The sequence below is a fragment of the Nicotiana sylvestris genome, chromosome 7, assembly GCF_000393655.2.
Source record: "Nicotiana sylvestris chromosome 7, ASM39365v2, whole genome shotgun sequence".
In the NCBI taxonomy this organism is placed as follows: domain Eukaryota; kingdom Viridiplantae; phylum Streptophyta; class Magnoliopsida; order Solanales; family Solanaceae; genus Nicotiana; species Nicotiana sylvestris.
The window spans coordinates 38543177-38566719 of NC_091063.1; the positions used below are offsets into that span (position 1 = coordinate 38543177).

General features: G+C 34.5%; 2 protein-coding genes and 1 non-coding gene across 5 annotated transcripts; 2 read left to right on the forward strand and 1 right to left on the reverse strand.

Moving 5' to 3' along the window:
• Window positions 1-6873: 6873 nt before the first annotated feature.
• On the reverse strand, window positions 6874-11712 carry LOC104225541 (tetraspanin-19). The gene is made up of 6 exons (XM_009777363.2): window positions 11292-11712; window positions 10108-10207; window positions 8413-8493; window positions 8211-8315; window positions 7448-7645; window positions 6874-7341 (listed from the first exon to the last, which is right to left on the reverse strand). Exons 1-6 carry the CDS (start codon window positions 11462-11464, stop codon window positions 7330-7332), a joined length of 669 nt encoding a protein of 222 aa, XP_009775665.1. The 5' UTR covers window positions 11465-11712; the 3' UTR covers window positions 6874-7329.
• A 1012-nt stretch (window positions 11713-12724) lies between these two features.
• TRNAV-UAC (transfer RNA valine (anticodon UAC)) lies at window positions 12725-12797 on the forward strand. The gene has a single exon. It is a non-coding gene; the product is annotated as a tRNA-Val (tRNA).
• Window positions 12798-13483: 686 nt separating this feature from the next.
• Window positions 13484-20880, forward strand: LOC104225539 (retrovirus-related Pol polyprotein from transposon TNT 1-94). 3 transcript variants are annotated; one of them, XM_009777361.2, is made up of 4 exons: window positions 13484-13783; window positions 18946-19104; window positions 19499-19717; window positions 20536-20880. In XM_009777361.2, exons 1-4 carry the CDS (start codon window positions 13622-13624, stop codon window positions 20875-20877), a joined length of 882 nt encoding a protein of 293 aa, XP_009775663.1. In that variant the 5' UTR covers window positions 13484-13621; the 3' UTR covers window positions 20878-20880. The 3 variants fall into 3 exon arrangements, with proteins under 3 accessions (XP_009775663.1, XP_009775664.1, XP_070006880.1); XM_009777362.2 differs by lacking the exon at window positions 18946-19104 and having other exon boundaries at window positions 13486-13783; XM_070150779.1 differs by lacking the exons at window positions 18946-19104; window positions 19499-19717; window positions 20536-20880 and adding an exon at window positions 14220-18939 and having other exon boundaries at window positions 13694-13783.
• The last annotated feature ends 2663 nt before the right edge of the window (window positions 20881-23543 follow it).

Below are 23543 nucleotides of genomic sequence, written 5' to 3' on the forward strand. Positions count from 1 at the left end.
AACAAAATGTAATTGAGGAAAAAACAGAGGAATTTTCAATTTTCAACTATTACAGATTTCGACAACAAGTAAATGAGACGAAAAATCAAAATTAGGGCTAAATTCAAAATATCTGATGAAATCAAAAACAGAGGTAATGGAACAAGAAGATAAAGATGAAGACGATATACGAGATTAACCTCACTCTGATACCATGTAAAGATCGTTACTGAGAGCAGAGCAATTTGAGCTCAACCATGTCTGCCATGGCAAGTGGAGAAGCTTATAGAATTGAACGAAGAAAATGGAGAAGAAGGAGACCAGGAAAATGATGAAAAGAAGCTCGAGAACTTTTTCTAATAGCTCGTAGAGTATATATACACATGTACTTGTACAACTAGCAACAACTAATTCTAACAATGAATTTACTAACTCTAACAATGACACTAACTAGCTCTAACTAACTACTTGAACAATAAATATCTCAATAAGAAGGAATAATAATAAATAGTACTGTTTATGATGAACCCGTTTGTTTTCTAGTTCGTATATTTTATGAAAAAAACAGAATGAGATTATTACAAATGTAAAGGTTGTTGTAGAATATCCAACCCCCAATATTACAAATTATTAAAAACTAACAGAAAAATCGGTCTTGGGCCAAGGGTCTATTGGAACAGCCTCTCTATCTTCACAGGATAGAGGTAAGGTCTACATACACACTATCCTCCTCAGACCTTACGATGTGGGCTAAAACTGAGTATGTCGTTGTTGTTATAACAGAAAATTCGGTACTTATTATGTAACATTTTCCGTGTTTTTAATTTGTTGGTTTATTAATTATATGGTATGTAATAATAATCTAAGAATGTTAAAAGTAGACTTTTTATAAATACTATCAAACAAAAAAATATGGTATATACATAGATTACTTACTGAAAACACTTGTTTCATTGAATTTTCTTTCTTCAATTCGATTTAACTTTTAGTTTATTCTATCATTTATGTGACTGATTTCCACGGAAACAGAATGTTTGAAGGACATTAAAGTTTTCTCAATTGATTCTTTCCATCTTTTTCTTTTTTAAGGTTTTGAAATTTTATATATTACTAACAATTGATATATAGTACGTATAAGCTCAAGGTTACCACTAAATTATTTATACATTACATATTTTTGTATTACTAACAATTGCTTCCTCTCTTGTGTTTTTCTCATTAATGCAAATATTTTCTTGTAATCATACAAATATTAATTATGTAGTCGTAAGCTTAAAACAAAAGGACCACTCAATAACTTGTTTTCTTCTACTGAACGTACCACAATTTAATAAGTGAAAATTGAGAATTTAAATAAGCTCCTTTTATTAGTTTGGTGAGAAGGAGAGCACTGCTAATACATACTGATAAAGCTAAGAGCACTTCTGCATATGATATTTAATTAAGTCGTAAAGCTAAAGATGACATAATTTATGTGATTAAGAGTGTATTTGGTATAACGGAAAATATTTTTCATGGAAAATACAAGTAGTAATCTTATTCATTTTCCGGTGTTTGGTATGTAAATTAAGGAAAATAACTTTTTAAGAGTATTCATAAATAATTTAAATACAATAAACATAAAGCCATAAACTTTCGAACCAACAATCTTCCAAACCCACAAATTTCATAAACTTCCCAACCGCTAAACTTTCGAATCCACAAACTTTTGAACCCGTAAGCTTTATAATTTCTAAACCCGTAAGCTTCCAAATAAACCTCCGAACTCATAACTTTGGAACTTGTAAAATTTTGAACCTGTAAACCGAAAGATGAAAAAACTAACACTGAAAATAAATTAAAAAAAATTCGGGGGGAGGGGGGAGGGGCAGAGAAATGAAAAAACATAAATTTGAAATTACAAAAAAAGAAAAACATTTTTTTGTGTGGGGGGATAGAGTTTGGCCGGATGAGGTAGGTGGTGCAGAAAAACGAAAAAACAAAAATTTAAAAATTACAAAAAAAAAGTAGAAAAAACTTTTTGTGCCATGTGGGGGTGGGGGTGGGGGAGTGGTGGGGGTATGGGAGGTGCAGAAAAACGAAAAAACATAAATTTGAAACTAAAAAAAAAATGTAAAAAAAACAATTTTTTTGCAGTCGGTCAGAGCAGGGTGGGTGGTGACGAAAAAAAACTGAAATTTGGAAGAAAAAAAAATTTTTTTGAGAGAGGGGGTGGGGTGGGTAGGGGTTGGGGTTGGGTGGGTGAGTGTGGGGGTGTGGGGTGGGTTGGTGAGGGTGGGGAATAGTGTAGGAAGGTTGAGAACGAGTTTTGAAAAATATTTTTTCCTTCTCTCGATAAGGAAAAAATTTTCCTCTAATTGGAGGAAAATGAGTTTATAAAGAAAATGTTTTCCAAAACATTTAAGTCAACCAAACATAAGAAAATTCAAAAATATTTTCCGGAAAATGTTTTCCTTGGTACCAAACACACACTAAGTGTATTGCTAATTATATACGTACAATCCCACTTCTGCAATAGATTGAAGTTAGATTCTTTTCATAATAAAGTTATGTACAGATTAATTATTAAACTAAAACTAGACCAAAACTAAAGCTAAGTCGAAAAAGCAATTTAAAGTAATCTAAAGATTTATGCGTTATAATGTCTGCTAAACTAATAATTTTCAGTTAGTTAAAGTGAAAAAGTACGTCTTAGAGATATTAGTGATAGATATTTGATTTCCATTCAGCAGACATCACTACTGCTCCTCGTAGAATTATTTGGAGCGATAGATAGTGGCTTTTTTTCAAAACATATATATATATATATATATATATATATATATATATATATATTGATTTTTACATTCCTATACCATATATGAATCTATATTATCCTCCCTACTCAACTTTTAATATAATTACATTTTATATACCTAATTACCATTTATATACATTTTAAGAGATTTAATGGTATTAATTAGTTTCCTAATTTAATTCTACCGTATATTCCCACTCCCCCACGTATCAAACCACACCCCATATTTTCCTCTTCAATCACCCACGATTTTCTCTTCTAAAACTAGCCAAAAACTATTAACCCCTCCATTAACGCATTTTGCAAATACTTTCTTCAAAAATCAGTCAAAATTTGTACTCTTCTTCAAAGTTCATACCCCCGTTAACGACTTTTGCAAAGCTAGCTTCAACGATTTTCAATGAAGAAGAACATAGCTTCAAAGAACATTCCTAACAAAGTTAAAGGATCAGATGTTCCACCATTGATAGCCATTAAAAAGATTTGAAGCTTTGAATTCGAATTTGGGTTTTCAAAAAATAATACTTGTTTGAATTGAGTGTTGTTGCAAAACAATTGGAAATTCTCTCTACGTCTCTCTCTATCTCTCAATCCCTAATTCTAGTAATGTAAAGCAAAGGAAAAGAGAGCAGCAATTCCACCATTGATAGCCATTAAAAAGCTTTGAAACTTTGAATTCGAATTTGGGTTTTCAAAAATCATTATTTGTTGGGATTGAGTGTTGTTGCAAACAATTGAGAATATGATTTGGAGTTTAAATCTCAATTTTGACGGTATTTTGGTGAAGATTAGACTTGATTTTTGCTGAATTTCAGATTGAAAGTCGAATATGAAGAAGAAGAAGACGTGATATGCACTATATTTACAAAATTATAGTAAAATTATAGAAATAATGTAAAAAAATTGTAGATAAGTTGTAGATAAGTGTAGATAAATTGTGTAATATATAATTAGTTGTATGAAATTTATTTTTACTATGTATAAATCAGATACAAAATATACAAAAGATATACTGTATAAATTTTATATAAAATTTGTATTTAAGTTATATGTTATTGTAGTTATATTTAACTTGATAGAAATAATGTGCGAAAATTGTAGATAAGTTGTATAACATATAATTAGTTGTATGAAATTCATTTTTACTATGTATAAATCAGGTACAAAATATACAAAAGACATATTGTATAAAATTTGCATTTAAATTGTATGTTTTTGTAGTTGTATTTAATTCGGTAGGAATAATGTGTGAAAGTTGTAGATAAATTGTATAATATATAATTAGTTGTATGAAATTTATTTTTACTATGTATAAATCAGATACAAAATATATAAAAGATATATTGTTTTAAATTTATATCAAATTTGTATTTAAATTGTATGTTAGTTTAGTTGTATTTAACGGGATAGTGTACAAAAAAATTCCCATGAATAAATTGTGTGCTTATAAACGAATTCATAATATGTTAACAAATTGACAACTGAATTTGTGCAGATAGAGAGTTAGAGACAGATAAAACTGATTTTATAAATTCAAACCTAACAAAAAAATTACTTTGAGTTATAATTTGATGCACAAAAAACCTGATGGGGGTCTGTGCCTGAACTTCTACGTTTTCTCTGTATGCTTTTTTCGTCTTTCTCTTGGTTCCTTCAATAACAAGATCTGATTTATAAATATGGAATACCATATTTTAGCCTTCTTTTTGATTTTTTTTGGTTTTATAGTATTTGGTTTGGTTGAAGGGAAGCTTCCAAATTTGTGATGTAACGTGGCTTACTAGCTAAGCTCATTTATTTGCTCCTTTCCAGATTTAAATTTTGATTACAACTGAAATAGTAGGAAATAAAATACAGAATATAAGTAGGGAAAAAATCTAAATTGCATTGATTTGGAGAGAAGAGGGGAGAGAGGAGGAAAAAAAGGAGAATGATGTAACTAAATTCCTTGATTGAAGGCATAAATAATGGATTTGAGAGCTTTTTAAGGTAGATTGTATATTTTTTATAAAAAAACTTGTTTATGCCGGATAATTAACTAAACATGAACATTAAGGGTAATAAAATTTCAAATAATATATATGAATGAAAAAATCACTATTGAAAATTGGCACTCCATATCATTAAAAGAAAAATTGAAAAGCTCTGAGCATAAACTAATTGAGAGGATTTTACTATTAATAAAGACCAATAGTGAGATCTATCATATAGTTCACGTCACTTCTAACAACCTACCAAATATGACAAAACACTTTTGACAGGTATACTAGTCCTTCAAAGCCTGTGCTAAGCCCGGGCCTAAGATCAAGACAATAAAGTTCATAATAATAATAATTTGTATTACGTTTTTAAGCACAAGATTTTTAAGAGCATCGCTTATTAATCATATATTATTTTTTATTTATGTTTTCTAATCATATCATTAGATAATTTATTAAAAAAAATATTTACAAAAAAGCAAGTGTGCTAAAGAATAAGCAGATATCAATTATAAAAGAAATATTTTTGTTTGGTCTACTTTAACTCATTTTTTGTTACTATGTGAGTTTAAGAATAGATAAAGTATTAGACTACAGGGTGCGTGATGAATATTAGATTTGAAATATGATTGTCGTGCTATATTTATACAATTATAAATTATATAATTCAATTCTTTTGTCAAATTTATAGATGAAAAGAGTCATAATCTTCAATTAAGCAAAGGGTTCTTGTACGTGTAACAATGATATTAATAAAACTTTTTGATATTAATAATTATTAAATATCTCTATTACAAATAACTAATTTTTTTTGCAGCTTTACACCATGAAATGAATTATGATTTACTAGCCACCTTAAGGAAGACCTATGTTGATCGAATTTCTATACAACTTCTACAAGTTACAACTTTCATCCTCCAACAGCTTCTTGATATGTATGCTACTGTAAAAGTAAGAAGGCTTCAATTTCTTAAAGACAAAGTAGGAACTTCTAGACGTGAAGTATCCGCAACTATAACCGACGTTGCTCATATTCAAATATAAACTACATGTTGTCCAAATATAAAGAGGCAAGGAAAATATCAAATTGAATATTTGGTATGACAATCGTATTTATATAACTAATATTTGTTGTTTAAATAGTATTTATATTCAATAATTAATTAAGGCAGAATTTGTATTTCCTTATTGTACATATATTTTAATATTATTTATATCGTTTTAAAATGTTTGTACTTATTACTATGGGATACACGTGCAACGCACGTGTCCAGAGACTAGTTAGATTATACATACATAGGTGGAACCATAATTTGAAGTTTGTGTTCAGGAGTCTAAATTTTTAAGTTACTGAATTCTAAATTAATAATTTGCACATATTCAATAAATGTTTTAAGACAAATACGTAATTTTGACCAAAGCTACTAGGTTTTGCCGAACCCGTAGCTTTAACTCATCCGCAAATGGATACATACGTCAAAGAGTTCGGTTGCTACAACGTCTTAATATCTCTAAAACTTTCTAATATTAAAAGTGTCAATATTTTCTGCAGGGGAAACAATGAGTTCGAACTTTAATATTAATACATTATTGACCTATTGATATAAATATGCACGTATCCATGATGTGATCTCTACATATTAGTTATTACATTTTACATGTATTCACATGAAGAAACTTTTTCAATTCTTTAGTGACTGAACATGGAGGTCAAATTGGTCAATAAACATATAGACAATCGCCGTTCGCCAATAATTGCTCATTCCGTCCCAGTTAAAGATCAATCTTTACAGGAGAATTCCCGTACGGCCATTTTTTGGGGCTAAAATGTGATGATGACTAAGTTTGAGTGGGTGTATAGTTTAAGAGGCTGTGGAATTAACCTTTAAATTGTCCGTGACATATTACTATCATAGAACTACCTTTGAGCGTTAATGGGCAAGAGATGACATCACCTAACAAATTTTAACACTACACAAGTAATGCATACCAAATACTATTCTCAGTTTACCCGTTTTAGGCAGGTCGGGTGAATTCATCAATAATAGAAAGTAGAAACATGTTCTTTTCGAGAGAGAGAGAGAGGGAGGGGGATGTGCAAAAAGGAAACACCAACGGTAAGTAGTACACAAGTATGATTGATTATTAGTCCACAAAAGGGAACATCAAGCAATAAGTAGTACCGCAAATAATTAAACAGTCTCAACTTATAACAAGTGCAATTGATTGGTCCTCCACCATACCTAGCAACAGAATGATGAGATTATATTTTTCATCTAACAGTCGTTTGATGTACTTTACTCTTTGTTCTGGTAAACTGCATGATTCTGCTATTGAACAAAAGGCAACTGAAGTAGACTTTTTGGACTCTTGAGAGCTAAATTATCACATTGTCCACACAAGTGTAAGAGTACATAGAATCAGAATATACAAGAACTGCACAACTTTACGTGAATTCTACCAATGGTCAGAAGCATGTGAAAATTCCCCCTTCAACTTTACACACATTTTGCACAGTGATTACAATTGTACCGCAAATTCAGTGCTTGCTGATTGACCAACGGAAAGTGTAGCTCATCTGCTTGCCTGCACATCAGATACAAAACAAGGAATCATATACTATCAAGCCAAATATCTTTACAATTGAGCACCTAAATGAATTTTATCCTATGAGTCTGCAGAGCATGCCTACCTTGCTGTTAATTCTGATATTCCAAGCATCATTCTTAGATCCATACACAGGGTCACCAACAACATAAGAAGGTGAAGGAACATAATTCTTCAATAGTGGGACTCGGTCTGGAATATAGTCATCATCACTCTCATAATGATACCTTTCCGGATGTGGTCCTAGAGCTTTGAGGATCATCGCCAATAATATACTTACCGCCTGCACGTGGAAAGTAATTAGGCAGATGCTCAAATAAGCAGAAAAAGATGCAAGGCTGCATGGAGAAAGAACTTCTCAAAATATTACAGAGACATTCAAAGAAAAAAAGGCTAAAAGGACTTCAATCCCAGAAGTGAAATTTTACAGCCAGAGAAGAGCGAAATAAGCTCTAATGGCACCCAAAACAAAGAAATTTCTTCAGATATTAGAAAAAGCGGAAATGCACGCTAAAGCACACTAGGACCTATTAAAAAGAAATACAAGAGATATACGATCTAATCTAGTAACAAATTCCTTTTACATGAATCCACATTATTACTATGACATAGATCTACGGGGATGACTAAAAAACAAAGAATGGAGTGAGGCAGGAACGGTTTACAAAGAAGGCTCTTCAAGCATAACAATACTTGGAACGGGTTTATCTCACCAGCTTCAAACAGCGATTTGTGCTAATGATTAAATCATATCAACAGGGTTTAGTTGAATAACTATATTGCCAAATAAAAAACAGGTAAAAACTTAATCATAGTATCGAGGTATATGAGCGTGGAAGGAGACCCACCTGCACAGTCACTACTGACAAACCTACCCATTTACAAATGTCAAAGTTCTCTTTCAAGAAGTGTTTGAGCTCATCGAAATTCCCAGTTGTGTCCTCGGGGAAGTCCTGATCAGGTCAATTTGAACACAAATCAATATAAAAGATTTGTTAAAAGCTCAATATATAAGATCAAAATCCATGGCGCATTTGTCAATGCATATACCTCTTCCCAATTTCTGTTAAGGAATACGTCTACTGTCACAGCTGCTTCTATCATGAGAAGTAGGAACACAAAAACCATGTACTATGCCAATTAAGGAGAAACATCACTGTTTTAATTGAATAGTCACTCCAGGATGCAGGTTTATATGATTATATCACCTTACACAAGACCCAGAGACCGTACAGTGAATATTAAGCAACGTAACTGCAGAATCTTAAAGAAAAAAGACCACTTCTGATTACTGTCAAGTTGAATAAGAAAAAGTAACATTTATATTAATCCTAATAGTTTCAAATTAGCAATCATTCCAACTCTCCCATAGCAAGTCTTAAAAGCAGAGTCCAAGTTCTCAAGCTTCTGTGGGGCAAAAGGATTAATATCAAATAAAAAGATAAGCCAAAAAAGTAGCAGCAACAATGACACTTTAAGCAACAATCTAGAAAGCGAAGAAAACTTACTAGGGTGAAAGAGTATAACCATGACGAATGATAGTTAATTACAATTTTTTGCACATGAATTGCAAAAGAGTCCTTTTTTGATAAGGTGATTCCAAAAGAGTCCCTTTGTGCAGCCCCCATCCCTAACTTACCATGAAGGTGCTTAAAATCTTTTAAAATAGCTTCACCAATCAGTATAGATTATTGACAACATTTTGGGTGGCTGCCTGTATTGCTACTTGCTAATAATGCATAAAGCATATCAACCTCAACATCTAGGATAATGGCATCAAAAGTAAACCAAGAAAATCAACTGGTAGATATCATCCGCGGCTATAGCTTCATTTCCCAACTCAAGGGAAAACGTGTCTCTCCACTAAGTTTTACCCCATAGTAGGGGCATTTCAGTGATAGGTCCTTTTTAGAGGAACCAGATGATCCTATTTGGTTAAATACCCAAATACAAACTCCATGTTTATTCTGACCAACTGGTGGATACCAAAACTCTCATGTTTGTGCTGACCAACTGATGATACCAACAAGGTTTAATTTTAAGTTAATTTACCCAATTACATCATTGCACAAGCATTCAAGGAAATCCTTTCCTGCCCTACCCTCAATCCCAGGTGCTGACGTTATATCAAACTGCAACGAAAATAGAAATGGGAATCATAAACAAAATGATGATTCTTCTTTATTGAAAATCACATTATCAAACAAAAGACTGAGTCACATGCAAGAACCATTGAAATAAGTCATGAACAAGAGTATTGTTTCTTCTCCTTAGTAGTATAAGAAGATTATGCAGATCAATATTTCCAAGCTAGAAATAGTATCGACACAATTCCATCCTAGAAGGTGAAATCAGTAAAGATATTTCAATTGCTCAGCTGAACCGCTAGTTAATTACTACAATAGTGTAGGATGAAGCTTGTCCAAGTAGCTTTCTCGGAACACACTCGTGTCTACCCTGACCATCACCCCACACCCCCAATATCTCCAAGCTAGAAATATCGACACAATTCCATCCTAGGTGAAATCAGTAAAAATATTTCCATTGCTCTGCTGAACTGCTAGTTAATTACTACAATAGTGTAGGATGAAGCTTGTCCAAATAACTTTCTCGGAACACACTCGTGTCTGCCCTGACCCCAACCCACCCCCACCCCCAAAAAAAAGGAACACTAGGGCAGCTGAACAGACAAGACTCTCATTCAATAACCTACATTAATTAAAAGAAAAGTAATGAAAAGGATACAATATACAAGCAACAGCCACTAGCCGTCTCTGCAGCAATGTGACCCGAACACGTGACTACGCACAAAGTTATTCCAAGACCAAGTGTTGAGTAAATGAACCTGCATTAGACAAAAGTTTGCTAAATTCACAGATGTTGAACCAGAAACTAATATCCAAATTTCAAAAAATTAGAACAGAAATCTGACAGCTTATGAAACATAAAAATATCAAAATCTAGATCAATAATCATTCTCAACATGTGCATATGAGTGTGTGACAATTCTACTATCTAATATAAAGAAACACCAATATTTTACTACTGAACCAAAATAAAACGAGAAAAAAGAAAAGGCCTAGTTGGTTTCTACTTTTTACTTCAATCAAGCAGTCCATTTCTTTTTATAAGTTCTTCCATCAAACAGTCCATTCATGATGCATAATAATGGATTCCCCATAGCAATTGTTTAAAGGTAAGTACATGATTCAAAAGTTAGTCCCTTATGTATATAGCACGACTACCTAGCTATTTTTTGAAAGCTTACACAGATGATCATGTACAGGAGGAGTCCTCCTCATTTCAGCTTTGAAGTTTGTTTTACCTCTGTGACTTTTATCATTCTTCAATTCTATGGGAGGTATGGCACAAAACCATCCTCCTTTTATCTTTTGTGATCTATACACAGGTAGTGGACAAAGCCTTAACCGCCCCCCCCCCCTCCCAAATCCTAAAGATAGTCTAAGTATAACCTAATGGTGTGGCTTACCAGCTCCTATACTAGTGGGAGGATGGAGGTACTTGGTAGAATAGTGGAGTCGTGCGAGCTAGTCATGTGGCCCGACCATGGTTCTGTTAAAAGAAAAGTCTTTACTGTAATGGACCCTCCTTCCTATGAATACTGGGATACAGAGGATTCACATATATATCCAACCATTTGGAACAGAGGCATAGTTAATTCCCGAAATGAACTTTAATATAGTAAAATTGACAATAAAAAATCCTCCTTTTATTCACAGCGTCCAATAAGCAGAAAACACATAAATCAAAAATTCAGACCAAAAGTGAGGCAGTAAAAAGGAACTCCAATTACTTTAAAAGGCCATAACTTTGGTTAAAAAAAGAGAAACAAATATTCCCCACCATCACGTAAAGTGATCAACTATCATGTAAATTTGCGCACGCACTAAAAAAGATGAAAGATTTACCATGGAGCAGGGGCATCAGGGCCAAAGAAAGGGGGAGGAGTGGGACCCATCTGCTTATGCCAAACCCTAAACATCCAAAGGGCGTACAATATCATCGCGATCCCAACCATTCCAATCGCCGAATTTACCACCTTTAGCAATGACTGCATGCAACTCCTCGCCATCCTCGTCATCTTAATTATTGATTCAACTGAATAGAATTCCTGAAAACCCTAACCCTAGATTAAAGCTAGGGTTTCTTTTTTAAAGGTTAGGGTTGTGGGAATTGTCGAATTGAGGACGACGGGTTGAAGAATTTGAAACAATTTAGTGATTGTATTCTGAGGTCGTTCCCTATTGTCCGTCTTTCACGCAATATAAGCTGGGACACTTGGCGTTTAGGAAATTTTCAGTAATTGTCCAATCTATGTGAACATGAAATAGGAAAACGGAATATGATTCAATTAGTAGATAATAATTTATTAAATTAATTTATAAAATATAAATTATTTATTTAAATAACATGCAATAATCAATTATTTCACCAAAATATATTTTTTCGTCTCATAGCTTCAAATTTGTTGTTAACATGTAGACTCATTCAAAATTTTGATTTAGAATATAGTTTTACCAATTTTAAAAAATGAGGGATTCAACAACAATCTTTTTAGAAATGTTATGGAACCAAAAAAGAAACTAAAACAAAATAAAGAGTTGGACAAAGTTGGAATTTGGAAGGCACAAATTGAAAATAGCAAAGGAAAGGAGAAAAAGAAAAGATTATGAAATTTAGAAGGCAAGGATTGAAATGGCGGAGGAAAGGAGAAATAGAAATGATTGGGTATTTTGGAAATTATACATAAGTATCAGGTATAGCAATGTAAAATACTTGGTCAAAGAGGGGTGACTTTTAAGGAAAAAAAAAAGTTAAGATTACCCAACTTATCACTTTTGGCTTAATTTGGACCTTTTGGCTTAAAAATATTTGTCCTTTAACCAAATTTTAAGTTTGTCAAACAACTCAATAAGCTAAAAAATAACTTAAAAGCTTTTAAGCCCATCCAAACAGGCTCTGTATCTGATGGACAGCTCTTTTTTATTTGTTGTTGATGAATCATCAATTAGACTAGTTGCTGACCAAAAAAAAAAAAAATCTTTTCTAAAATAATTTATGCAAAATATCGTATTTTGGAAACGTATAGAGTTTTTCTTTAAAACTCATTTTCTGTTCGAGCAATTTTTAAAAAAGAATCTGAAATATTTCTTGGAAGATAAAATTATAGTTTGTGTAGAAAAACAACATATGTCATATTTTTTTTTGTGATGTTAATGCAAGAATTTTCATATCCTTAGGCCTTAAGGAACTTTTGCACCCAGAAATTGTCCGGCAACGAACTTTTCAAAGATGAAAACTAGGTACAAAGAAATATATTGTAAGATATTTTCAACAATAGGTTGCTGTGGTGTAGTGGTTATCACGTTAGTCTTACACACTAAAGGTCCCCAGTTCGATCCTGGGCAGCAACATGTGTCATATTTGTTTTTGAATTTTCACCTTCTAGCTGTGTGCCCATGTGTCATATTATTTTTCTCTAATGGTTTAACCCAATTGTACAATGTTTCAATATTCCATAGCTCTCCATTCAGTAAATCAAATCTGCTCGCTTTAGACTTTAGTCTGCCCCATTCTTTGGCCCCTTGAGCTTAGCCTATTCGCTTCAGCAATTTAGCTAGTCTTTCAGCTTGTTTAATAGTCATCTCAGTCCTAGAAACGAATACAGAGAAGGAAAAAAAAGCTTTCGTGTAAAAAAATAATAATTTCTCATTCAAAGGAAAAAAAGTGACTTCTCAGACAAAAAAACATAGTACTAGTATTTTTTACGAATATTTCAAGTCTTACTCCTCCGGCTCATAATAAGAGTAATTTTAACTCCCATTTAAGAAAATATTTAATAATATTAATTAAGAGAAATTATTTAACTAAACTATCTTAATCTACTCATTGTAGATTTTTTAGAAATTTGTGTAGACGAGAATAATTTTGAAGAAAAAATAATACCTCTTGATTTTAGGAAAAAAAAAACACTTATTCAGATTAAATTTAAAAGGATAAAAAAAAATCATTTATTGCACCCGGAGAATTACTCTTTTAATTAACACCTAGGCATTATTGCTTATCTTTATTAAAAGGCCTTATCAAATATCATCAAAACTCATCATATTTATGTTGAAAAAATTTCACAAGGATTGGACAGCCAACTCTCTGGCCAAATCCAGCCACCGCGCGACGCCGATAATCTCTAGTTCTCTACCCTCGCGGTTGAGCTCAAATTGGTGTGGGAAATCGAAATATGAACGGGTTACTGGTCCGTACACCTACCATTTGTCTTTCATCCCTGAAGTTGAGCCAAGATTTTCACAGTCATTTCTACCCTTTCAACTTCTTCCGCACAAGAACTTATCCCAAGTTTCGTTGCATAAAAAATAACGACACACAGAATGTCGTCTCCGAGGTACTTTGGCTTTCACTGCTTCTTTTCCTTAACACATGTTCGCTAGAAGAAACTCAAAAAACTTTTTAACTTTTTTTTGCCTTGCAAAATCTTGGCCATTGTTAAGTTAAACAGAGCTAAAGAAAATTGTTAGAAAACAAAGCTTAGTAATTTCGATGGTAAAAAGAGAACATCTAAGTGGGATGGTTTCTGTCTTTGAGTATAATTGACAAATTGAGATTTCTATGTATATTTTTGGGGTCATTTTTTAGTCTTGAAGTATCAAAAGACAAGGGAAAGCCCAATAAACAATGAAATTGTCAAGGGCAGCTTCTTGAACTTTCTATTGATGCATGGGGTGTTACAATTTGAACCTAGTAGATTAGATGAATTAGAAGTGAAAGAGGTGTCTATTGAAAATATTCAACTTTTTTTGCACGTGTTTATGTGGTTTCAGCTAAAAGCAATAGGTTCGCTTGAACACATTGAAAAGGGCTACATCTGCCACAGAAGTGTAGGAGGTGGAAGTATACACGGGAGCCGGATAACAAAAAGAGATATATACATATAGGGTGCCCTGTGGTAGTAATTTGGTGCCCTGTGGTGCATAGTTGCTAAGATGACTTGTTTTAAGGCCATCTACCTTTGATGACAAGTGTAATATAACTCTACAAAATTTCAAGCAGTTTGACATGTTATTACGTCATTAGTGAGGAAAGAGCTGGATCAGACTTTTTCTCTACATAAAAGAGGGTTACTTTGGATTCTTATGGAGAATTTGTACCAAACGCTTCAGCCTACAGGGAATGAACAACAACGACATGAGAAGATGAGGTGCTCAGTTACCCCATTTAAGAAGAAACTGCATCCGGAGTGTTTCATGTGTGCTTAGAGCCGCCTTATTTCATGAATTGAAGCAAAGGTTTAGGTTTTTCGTTGATGCTAAACAGGAACAAACATAGAAGGTCATAATAGGACCACAAAGTAAGTGCGGACGGACTCTGGACCACATTGCTGCGATTTATCGTCCAAAAATAGGTAAATTGAAGTAAAAGACTGTCCTTGGAACAGGAAGCAGAAAGCTAGTTTGCATACAGATGACATGGATTTATCATTGATTCATCATGGCAAATTCTTTGATACACACAAATTTTGAATGGATTAAAACTCCAAAAAGAAAGTAAACCCCAGCAGGAGCTAAGTGTTAAAGGCATGAGATAAATCATGTTTGAACTGAATATGATCGCGAAAGGGGATGGTCTAGTGGTTCAGGCATGGGAGTAAAGAGGTCTCTAGTTCTAATCCTAGTTACGACACTTGCTGTCAGTCCTTCTGCTCATAATTGGTTGGTGGGACTACCCTGGCAACCTATGCTTGTGGGCTGGATAGGCTTCCAGGTGGTTATTCGAGGCATGAGCGAGCTAATCAAGGAGACGTAACCTGCAGGTAAAAGGAAGAAAGTGAATAATGGAGTGTGTTGAGCAGATTGATTGGGTTCTCAGTATCCCATGATGTGGGTGTTATTTGTGGCTTGAATTATTTCCTTGTATTTTTGGGAAACCCATAGTCCCTATAGGTTTAGGAAAATCCATTGTCCTAATAGATTTGGAAAAGGAAAACCTATAGTCCTTGTCAAATTGGGAAACCTTTCTCATATATGTTTGGGACCTTTTGGGATCTATATATAGGGGTTGTAGTTGGGGATTCTATAGATTGTATTGTGCTTCTTTTCTCATTCATAGTGGAAAACTCTCTCTGCTTTTGCCTCGAGGATTAGGCTTGGCCGAACCTCGTTAAATCCTTGTGTTGATTTTTCTTCTCTATTTGCTTTGTGTGTGATTGTGTGCTAGTTAACCCACGATATTCCGCAACAATTGGTATCAGAGCAAGGTTCGGGTTTCTACACATAATTAGGGTTAAGATATCTTCATCATCTTCAACAAAGTACGAAGTAGAGAAATTTGACGGAGGTTCTAGTTTCAGTCTATGGAAGATTAGGATGAAATCGCCCCTGGTGTTACAAGGATTATGGAAAGCAATTGATGAAGATTTTCCTGAAGATATGAAAGAGACAAAGAAGGAAGACCTGAAGGAGAGGGCTTTGAGTGCGATCTTCATGAGCGTTACAGATAGCGTTCTTCGGGAAATTGCTGAAGAAACTTCTGCAGCAACGACATGGAAGAAGCTGGAAGATCTGTATTCTAAGAAATCGCTGACAAACCGACTCTACCTTAAAAAGAGGTTATACAATCTCCGTATAAACGAAGGTACACCTGTTAAAACTCACCTTGATGAGTTTAATTCAATTATAATGGACATGAAGAATGTGGATATCAAAATTGAGAGTGAGGATCAGGCCTTGATTGTGTTATGTTCTTTACCACAATCTTATGATACTTTTGCCGATACACTGCTATATGGGAAAGATAGCATTTCACTAGAAGATGTTAGTAATGCACTAAAATCTAAAGAGTTGAAAAAGAGCTTTCCAGACAACAGAATTGAGGGCGAGGGTCTTGTGATTAGAGGAAGAACACAACAAAAAGACTTTAACAGGAAAAAGTCAACCGCAAGATCAAAGTCTAGAGCAAGGAAGCAAAACTGTTATGAGTGCGAGGAGCAAGGTCACTACAAGAGAGATTGTCCTAAGCTGAAGGAGAAAAGAGGGAAGCAGAAAATAGATAATTCGACAAATATTGTTGACACTGGCAATAATTCTGATGATAGTGATTATGTAGGGGAAGTTTGTGCTGTGAGTGCTAGTCATGGGCAAAATTCTTGGGTTCTTGATTCTGGTGATACTTTCCACATGAGTCCACACAAGAATTGGTTTGCAACTTACAAACAAATGAGTGAGACTGTCTATATGGGAGATGATAATCCATTACCAGTAGAGGGGGTTGGTAACATCAAATTGAGAATGTTCGACGGAATCATCAGAAACATTGAGTGTTGGCATGTTCCTCGGATTAAAGAGAAATTTGATTTCTCTTTCGACTTTGGATGATCAAGGGTATAAATTTCACTCCGAGAATGGAATACTTAAAGTGTGTAAAGGCTCCATGGTACTCATGAAGGGTAAACTACATTCTAAATTGTATCATCTTCAGGCCAGTGTAGTTGAAGGGGAAGCTGTTGTAGCTTCTGGGAAAAGTGATCTGAATCAGTCTTAGTTGTGGCACTTGCGACTTGGCCATATGAGTGATAATGGATTGTCTTTGTTGAGTAAGCAGAATTTGCTGAATGGGTACAAAAATCAAGTTTTGAATTTTTGTGAGCATTGTGTGTTTGGTAAACAGACAAGGGTAAAGTTCATCAAGAAGGCCGAGCACAAGACCAGAGACAAGTTAGATTATATACACTCTGACTTGTGGGGTCCAAACAGAGTTCCCTTCAAGAGTGGTGCCAGGTATTTTATGACTTTGATTGATGATTACTCAAGGATGGTGTGGGTGTATTTTCTGAAAACAAAAGATGAGGCATTTTCGACATTTGTTAAATGGAAGACGATGGTTGAGAGGCAGACGGAAAGAAAAGTTAAGCGTCTTCGAACTGACAATGGGTTGGAATTTTGCAATTCTGAGTTCGATAATTTCTGCAGCAGGGAGGGCATAGTGAGACACCGCACTTGTGTCGGAACACCACAACAAAATGGTGTTGCAGAACGTATGAATAGAACGCTTTGTGATAGGGCACGAAACATGCTTTCACACTCATGTGTTAGCAAAGATTTTTGGGCTGAAGCAATCAATACAACTTGTTATTTGGTCAATAGATCTCCATCCACAGCTATTGAGTTCAAAACTCCTTTTGAGGTATGGTCCGGTTCGCCTGCTGATTATTCAAATTTAAGGATATTTGGTTGTCCTGCTTATGCTCATGTGAGGGATGGAAACTTGAGCCGAGGGCAAAGAAGTGCATATTTCTAGGGCATGCAACTGGAGTGAAAGGTTCTAAGTTGTGGTGCACAGATCAAAAGACTCCAGGGCTAATTATCAGTAGGGATGTAACATTCAATGAATCTGCCTCACTGGACTGTCAGAGGGAGAAGGCAATAGCAGAAACAGATCATGGTGTCAGTGGCCGCATAGAGCTAGAAATTGAATCTCTACTAGCTCAGCCCAGTAGTTCTAAAGTAGAGGAAGTGGAGGAGGTGCAAAATATTGATCAAGACGATAATGTTGATGCACCTGCACAACAACAACCATATAGCATTGCAACAGGCAGGGAGAAGAGAGTGATCAACCGACCGCAAAGGTTTGCAAACGTAGTTGATGGGAATCTTCTTGGATATACGAATCCAGTGGGATTTGCTTTGGCAGTTGCAAAGACCGTTGATGCGTTTGAGTGTTATAGCTATCTAGAAGCTATTCCGAGTATAGAACCAAATCGACGGATTAGTGCTATGAGTAAAGAGATTGAGTCTCTTAACAAGTTTAGGTGGATAGAGCCCTTGCAAGGGCTGAGGGCAAGGTAGAGAGACGTTGTTCCTGTTGATGAAGAGAATTCAAGCCAAGGGGAAGATTTGTTATTTGTGGCTTGAATTATTTCCTTGTATTTTTAGGAAACCCATAGTCCCTATAGGTTTAGGAAAACCCATTGTCCTAATAGATTTGGAAAAGGAAAACCTATAGTCCTTGTCAAATTGGGAAACCTTTCTCATATATGTTTGGGACCTTTTGGGATCTATATATAGGGGTTGTAGTTGGGGATTCTATAGATTGTTATTGTGCTTCTTTTCTCATTCATAGTGGAAAACTCTCTCTGCTTTTGCCCCGAGGATTAGGCTTGGCCGAACCTCGTTAAATCCTTGTGTTGATTTTTCTTCTCTATTTGCTTTGTGTGTGATTGTGTGCTAGTTAACCCACGATATTCCGCCACAGTGGGCATGTGACATTTTGAGCTTTTTAGTTAGTCACTGCATTTCATGTAAATTAGATTCTGTCGGGTAACTAGTAAATTGAATCAAGTTGGAAAAAGATGCACCAATATGCGGGGTTGAACATTCTTGAAAAACAGTTAACTTGTATATTTAAGTTCAAATGAATTCTAGTGATTAATGAACATGGTAATAGATAGTAACTAAATGGTTAGTGATATATCAAAGCTTGTACTCAGTTTTCTATTCCAAAATTTGTAAAGTATTGTACTTCAGATATTTAAGTAAATGTTTTTCAACTTAGGGCTTCTCGGTCCTTAAATCAGATAATCCTTGTGATGTGGGTAGTTTGTGGAGCAGTATGGCTTTCTACCTTTTCAGTGTGCATGTTCCTTTGAGTTTTGGCGGCTTGTCTGCTGTTACCAGTATATTGCATTGTTCAGCTCTTGATCCACAGACCGAGGTGAGTAAGATTTGTCCGTAACATTATAGAATATTACTGTTCTAGCTGTGTGGGCTGGTTTGATGAATTTTGATTAAGTTCAAGGGATATAAAGTTATAAACATAAATTCTCTTGTGTTTTCTTTTGCTTCTTGTGACTCGCTCAAAGTAAAAAGATCAGGTATCTTTCAGTTCCTTGTTGTGCAGAGAAATTCTTACCGTTAGATATAAATCCGATCGGATCAAATTTGTGGGACACAAAAGTGAAGTATATCAAACTTGGTAGCATTTCAAAACGTCAACTTTTCTCAACTAGCAAATAGTCCATTAACTTATTATTTTAATCAATTTGATGGTATTTTTTTGTTTTTTCCTAGCTCACACCTTATATACATTCTTTGCCTTTTCAACACAGGCATTGTCTTTAGTTGTACTTCAGATGTTAGAGCTTATGGGCGTGCTACTTCTTTTAAGATATCCTGGGAAGCCCCAATACAAGCTTCGTGATTTCTTTCAAGAGAAGCAATCAGCAAAAGAAAGGAACTGGTTATTTGCGTCAGCTCTTGGCTTTGGGTTCCTGGTTCTGTTGGTTTTCACCACTTCCATTATTGCTGACTGGTTGATAGGTACCAAGGTAAGCTGTTTACGTTTCCTTTTTCAGATGCAATATCAAATTGAAAATTGAAATTTTTAGTGCATTAACTCACCTTGAAATAAAAGATGGAGAAGAAAAAAAGAAGAGGACAAAATTCGTGATTCATAATTCTGTTTCACTTTATCATGATAATTAGATCATATGGAAAATTCAGAGTACCCTCTTGCAAGAGTAATCTATGCAATACAACGACCTCATATTCTTACTATGGTTTTGAAAGTTTTAACCCAAGGGTTTGGCAGGTAGTGCAATTCTTTTAACAAATAAACTTACTTTCCCTAGTGATAAACGTCTCTGCATGCCATCTTACTCTTTATTAGCCCCAAATTTTGTTACGTTCTTTAAATACACTTGCTACTTTGTCTTTAGTTGTCTTACTTTAAGGACTACTGAAATGTATTTGATATGTTGGCATGTTTAGATAGTAAAATTGGGGGGAAGAATTTCCCTGCACCTGATTCTTGTGGACGTTACACAGGAATTATTTCAAGCTTTAGTTGAATGACTGTTGAGTAAGCTAAAGCATATGGTTTGAATTGGAGGTATGCAAAACGAAAGCACCAGAAAAGTTAGTTGAGTTTGAGAAACGGACATGCCTATATTACATGTATTTGATTGGGTTTCTTGCCTCTTATATTGGTTGGAACTAGAACTGAAGATAAAGTCAAGGTGCACACACATGCATTTTCTTGTCTATATCCGTAATACTATCTCACTTTGACTTGTTCTTTGCTGTATGATGTGATAAATCTAGAACGTCGCTGGTGTAAGTGACCATTGTTTGATGAACTTTGCAGGAAGTCAACAATCCAATCTTGAAGGAAATTCTTTCGAGTGGACCAATCTCGATAACATCATGCATCCTGGTCTACTGTATCATCACCCCCTCGCTAGAAGAAATTGTGTACAGAGGGTTCTTCTTGACTGCTCTTTCCTCCACAATGAAATGGCAGCAAGCAGTCATTGTTAGCTCAGTTGTTTTTAGTGCAGCTCACTTCTCTGCTGAAAATTTCATACAGTTGTTCATCATAGGTTTAATCCTTGGATGCTGTTACTGCTGGAGTGGAAACTTAAGGTCTTCTATTATAATTCATTCATTGTACAATGCATTAACCTTATTAATAACATATGCATCATGAGTAGTTGGTTTTTGATAGCAAAGATAAATCGTTCTTACAATATTCTTACTAATAAAAAGGGCAGTCCGGTGCACAAGTATCCTGCATTCATGCAGGGTCCGGGTAAGGGTTGTACTCCTAGGGGTATGATGTAGACAACCTACCCTAATGCAAGCATTAGTGGTCCTACTTTCATGGCTCCAACCGATCACCTATAGGTCAAACGGAGATAACTTTACTGTGCTACAAGGCTCCCCTTCAATTTCTTACTAATAACATTGTAAGAATGCTAGTATCATTGTTCTTTTGGAGAGATTTGAATTATTTGTGAGAAAGGTCCTTCTGTACCATCCATTGGTAGGTAACAATCTCCTCTTATATGGCAAGCAATTAGGCGCATTAACCGAAAGTAAGTCGAAATGGATTTCATTGGAAAAAATACACTCTTGGTTTGAGTACGCTCCAAGTTCTCGTGGTCTCTCAGTCTCTACTCTACTAAACCAAAGTCAATGCTTTGATTTGAAAATTCGTATTCAGGAAGCTAATGCATTTAGCCTGTTAGATTTTGATAAACTATAGTTGGCTTACATTGCTTGAATTTTTCAAAAAATATCGTCGCGTCGGATACAGAAAATGTGGCATTTTGAAGGATCCGGACATCATAGCAATTGAAAATGACAAATGGAGAGCTTCTATGTGACAACTTGTGAAGAGGATCATGTCAAAGGAAAGCAGAGTTATTGTTTCGAGAGGTGGAAGCAACACTAATGTTTGCATTAGGGTAGACTGTTACATCTCCTAGGATGTGACTCTTTTTCGGACTCTGCGTGAAAGCGAGATTCTTTGCACACCAAACTACTCTTTTTTAGTTGTTATTGAGTAGTTGTCAGGTGAGATTTGATTCAAAAGGAATCATTGCGCTTTGGAAGTCTTTTAAGGAATTTGTCTACTGGGGTCACAATAAATACGTGGAAATTGGCAATTGAATATTTACTAGAAGCAAAAGGGACCAGAACTTGGCAAAGTGAAAAATGGTGTGATTTGGTTCCCAGCCGTTGCTCTAAAAATCATTTCTTTTCAGGGAAAAAAGAGCCCAAATTAAAGAAATATCTGCAAGCTGTACACAAATGGACAGACAAGCATGTTTAGCTGGTTCTAACTGCACAGATGTAAACGATATGTCTTGCTGCTTTATGCTGGCAAACAATTAAGTGATTTTATTAGGTAAAAACATGTACTATAATTAATAATAATTAACAGATATAAGTGTATTTAATTATACACCTATTAGGACAGCCCAATACATTAAGTTCCCGTTATGTGCGGGGTCCGATAAAGAGTCGGACTATAAAGGGTCGTTTGTAGGGTACATAAAAATAATGTTGAATAGGGTGTATAAACAATAAATTTGCGTCAAGAAAATAAAATCAAGACCGAAAAATATCGCAACAATCGTAATATTTTATTTCGAATATTTGAATGTTACAATCTCTATGAATCCTCTGAATTCTACTTTTCAACCGTAAATAAAAGAGCTTTTGAGCTTAATCTTGAATTTTATTCTATTTTAATCCAAGTGCTTGAGGCCTGATCTTGATCTTGACGTATTTTTAATCCAAGGGCTTGCAGCTTATTCTTGAATCTTCGTCTTGATCTTGAACACTTGAATGCTTGTAGCTTTTGAATGCTTGTAGCTTTTAGAGAATTCTGCAGCGTTTGATCCACGAGCTCTCTCTTGCTTCTTGTTATAACTTCTGGTGTCTTTTCTGGGTTATGAATACCCCTATTTATAGTTGTGGAAGGGAGGAGTTGTGATAAGAACAAACTCTTTCCGACCAAACAAATTGAAGTGTGACATAGCCGCATTTGATTGGCCAAAATATGTCACTTGCACATGTGACGCGATTTTATTAGCCTGCTAATGTGACTTGGCATGCCTTGTCATTTTGACATGTGGCATGATCCTATTGGTTCTTCCGTTTGACTTGGCATGCCACGTCATTTAACGCGTGACACCAAACTGGGCCTCTAGGAAGATGACATCTCAGGCTTAATGAAGTGGGCTCATAACTTTAGCCCAACTAAATGGACTAACCCAATGGATTAAGGCTTATTTATTTATTCCATATATATTGGGCTTATAATTAATCTAATTATATTAGCCCAATAAATTTACTTGAACTATTATATCTTGAATTTTATAATATAGTCTCAATTATTTTACGGATTTAATTCCAATAAAATTTATATGCCTATAGGGTGTATTAGTAATGCTGGTATTAGTTATGCTTGCACTAGTTATTCTGACATATTTCTTATCCATTGTTTGGTTTGATGTATTAACGCATTGCACAATTTCTAAAAGAATTGTTTGTTTACAAAAATACCCTTATAACCAGTCCACCACTTTATCTTTTTAACAGAAACGATGTTGAGGAATGTTTTTATACGAAAAAGGTTTAAATTTTTTTATTTAATTTATCTGCCTATATTGTAGTATAGAACTGGATATTTATTTATATATAAAAAAAGAAATATGTTAAGTATTTATTTATTTACTAGGTATATAATTTTATTTTTTAATTTTTTGGATTATTTCAAACTTGCATTAATATAATAATATATTTTAATGAAACGTAAATTTTGAAGGGCAATTTTATCCGGTGCATCCTACGACACGACTCTAC

What these genes read in the sequence shown, in the direction of transcription:
- LOC104225539 (XM_070150779.1), top strand. Translation starts at nt 15,762, where the DNA reads ATGAAATCGCCCCTGGTGTTACAAGGATTATGGAAAGCAATTGATGAA.
- LOC104225541 (XM_009777363.2), bottom strand. Translation starts at nt 11,464, where the DNA reads ATGACGAGGATGGCGAGGAGTTGCATGCAGTCATTGCTAAAGGTGGTA. An exon ending in CCTGATGCCCCTGCTCCATG is followed by an intron (nt 10,208 to 11,291) that starts GTAAATCTTTCA and finishes TGTCTAATGCAG; the next exon opens with GTTCATTTACTCAACACTTG. An exon ending in TTAACAGAAATTGGGAAGAG is followed by an intron (nt 8,316 to 8,412) that starts GTATATGCATTG and finishes TGACCTGATCAG; the next exon opens with GACTTCCCCGAGGACACAAC.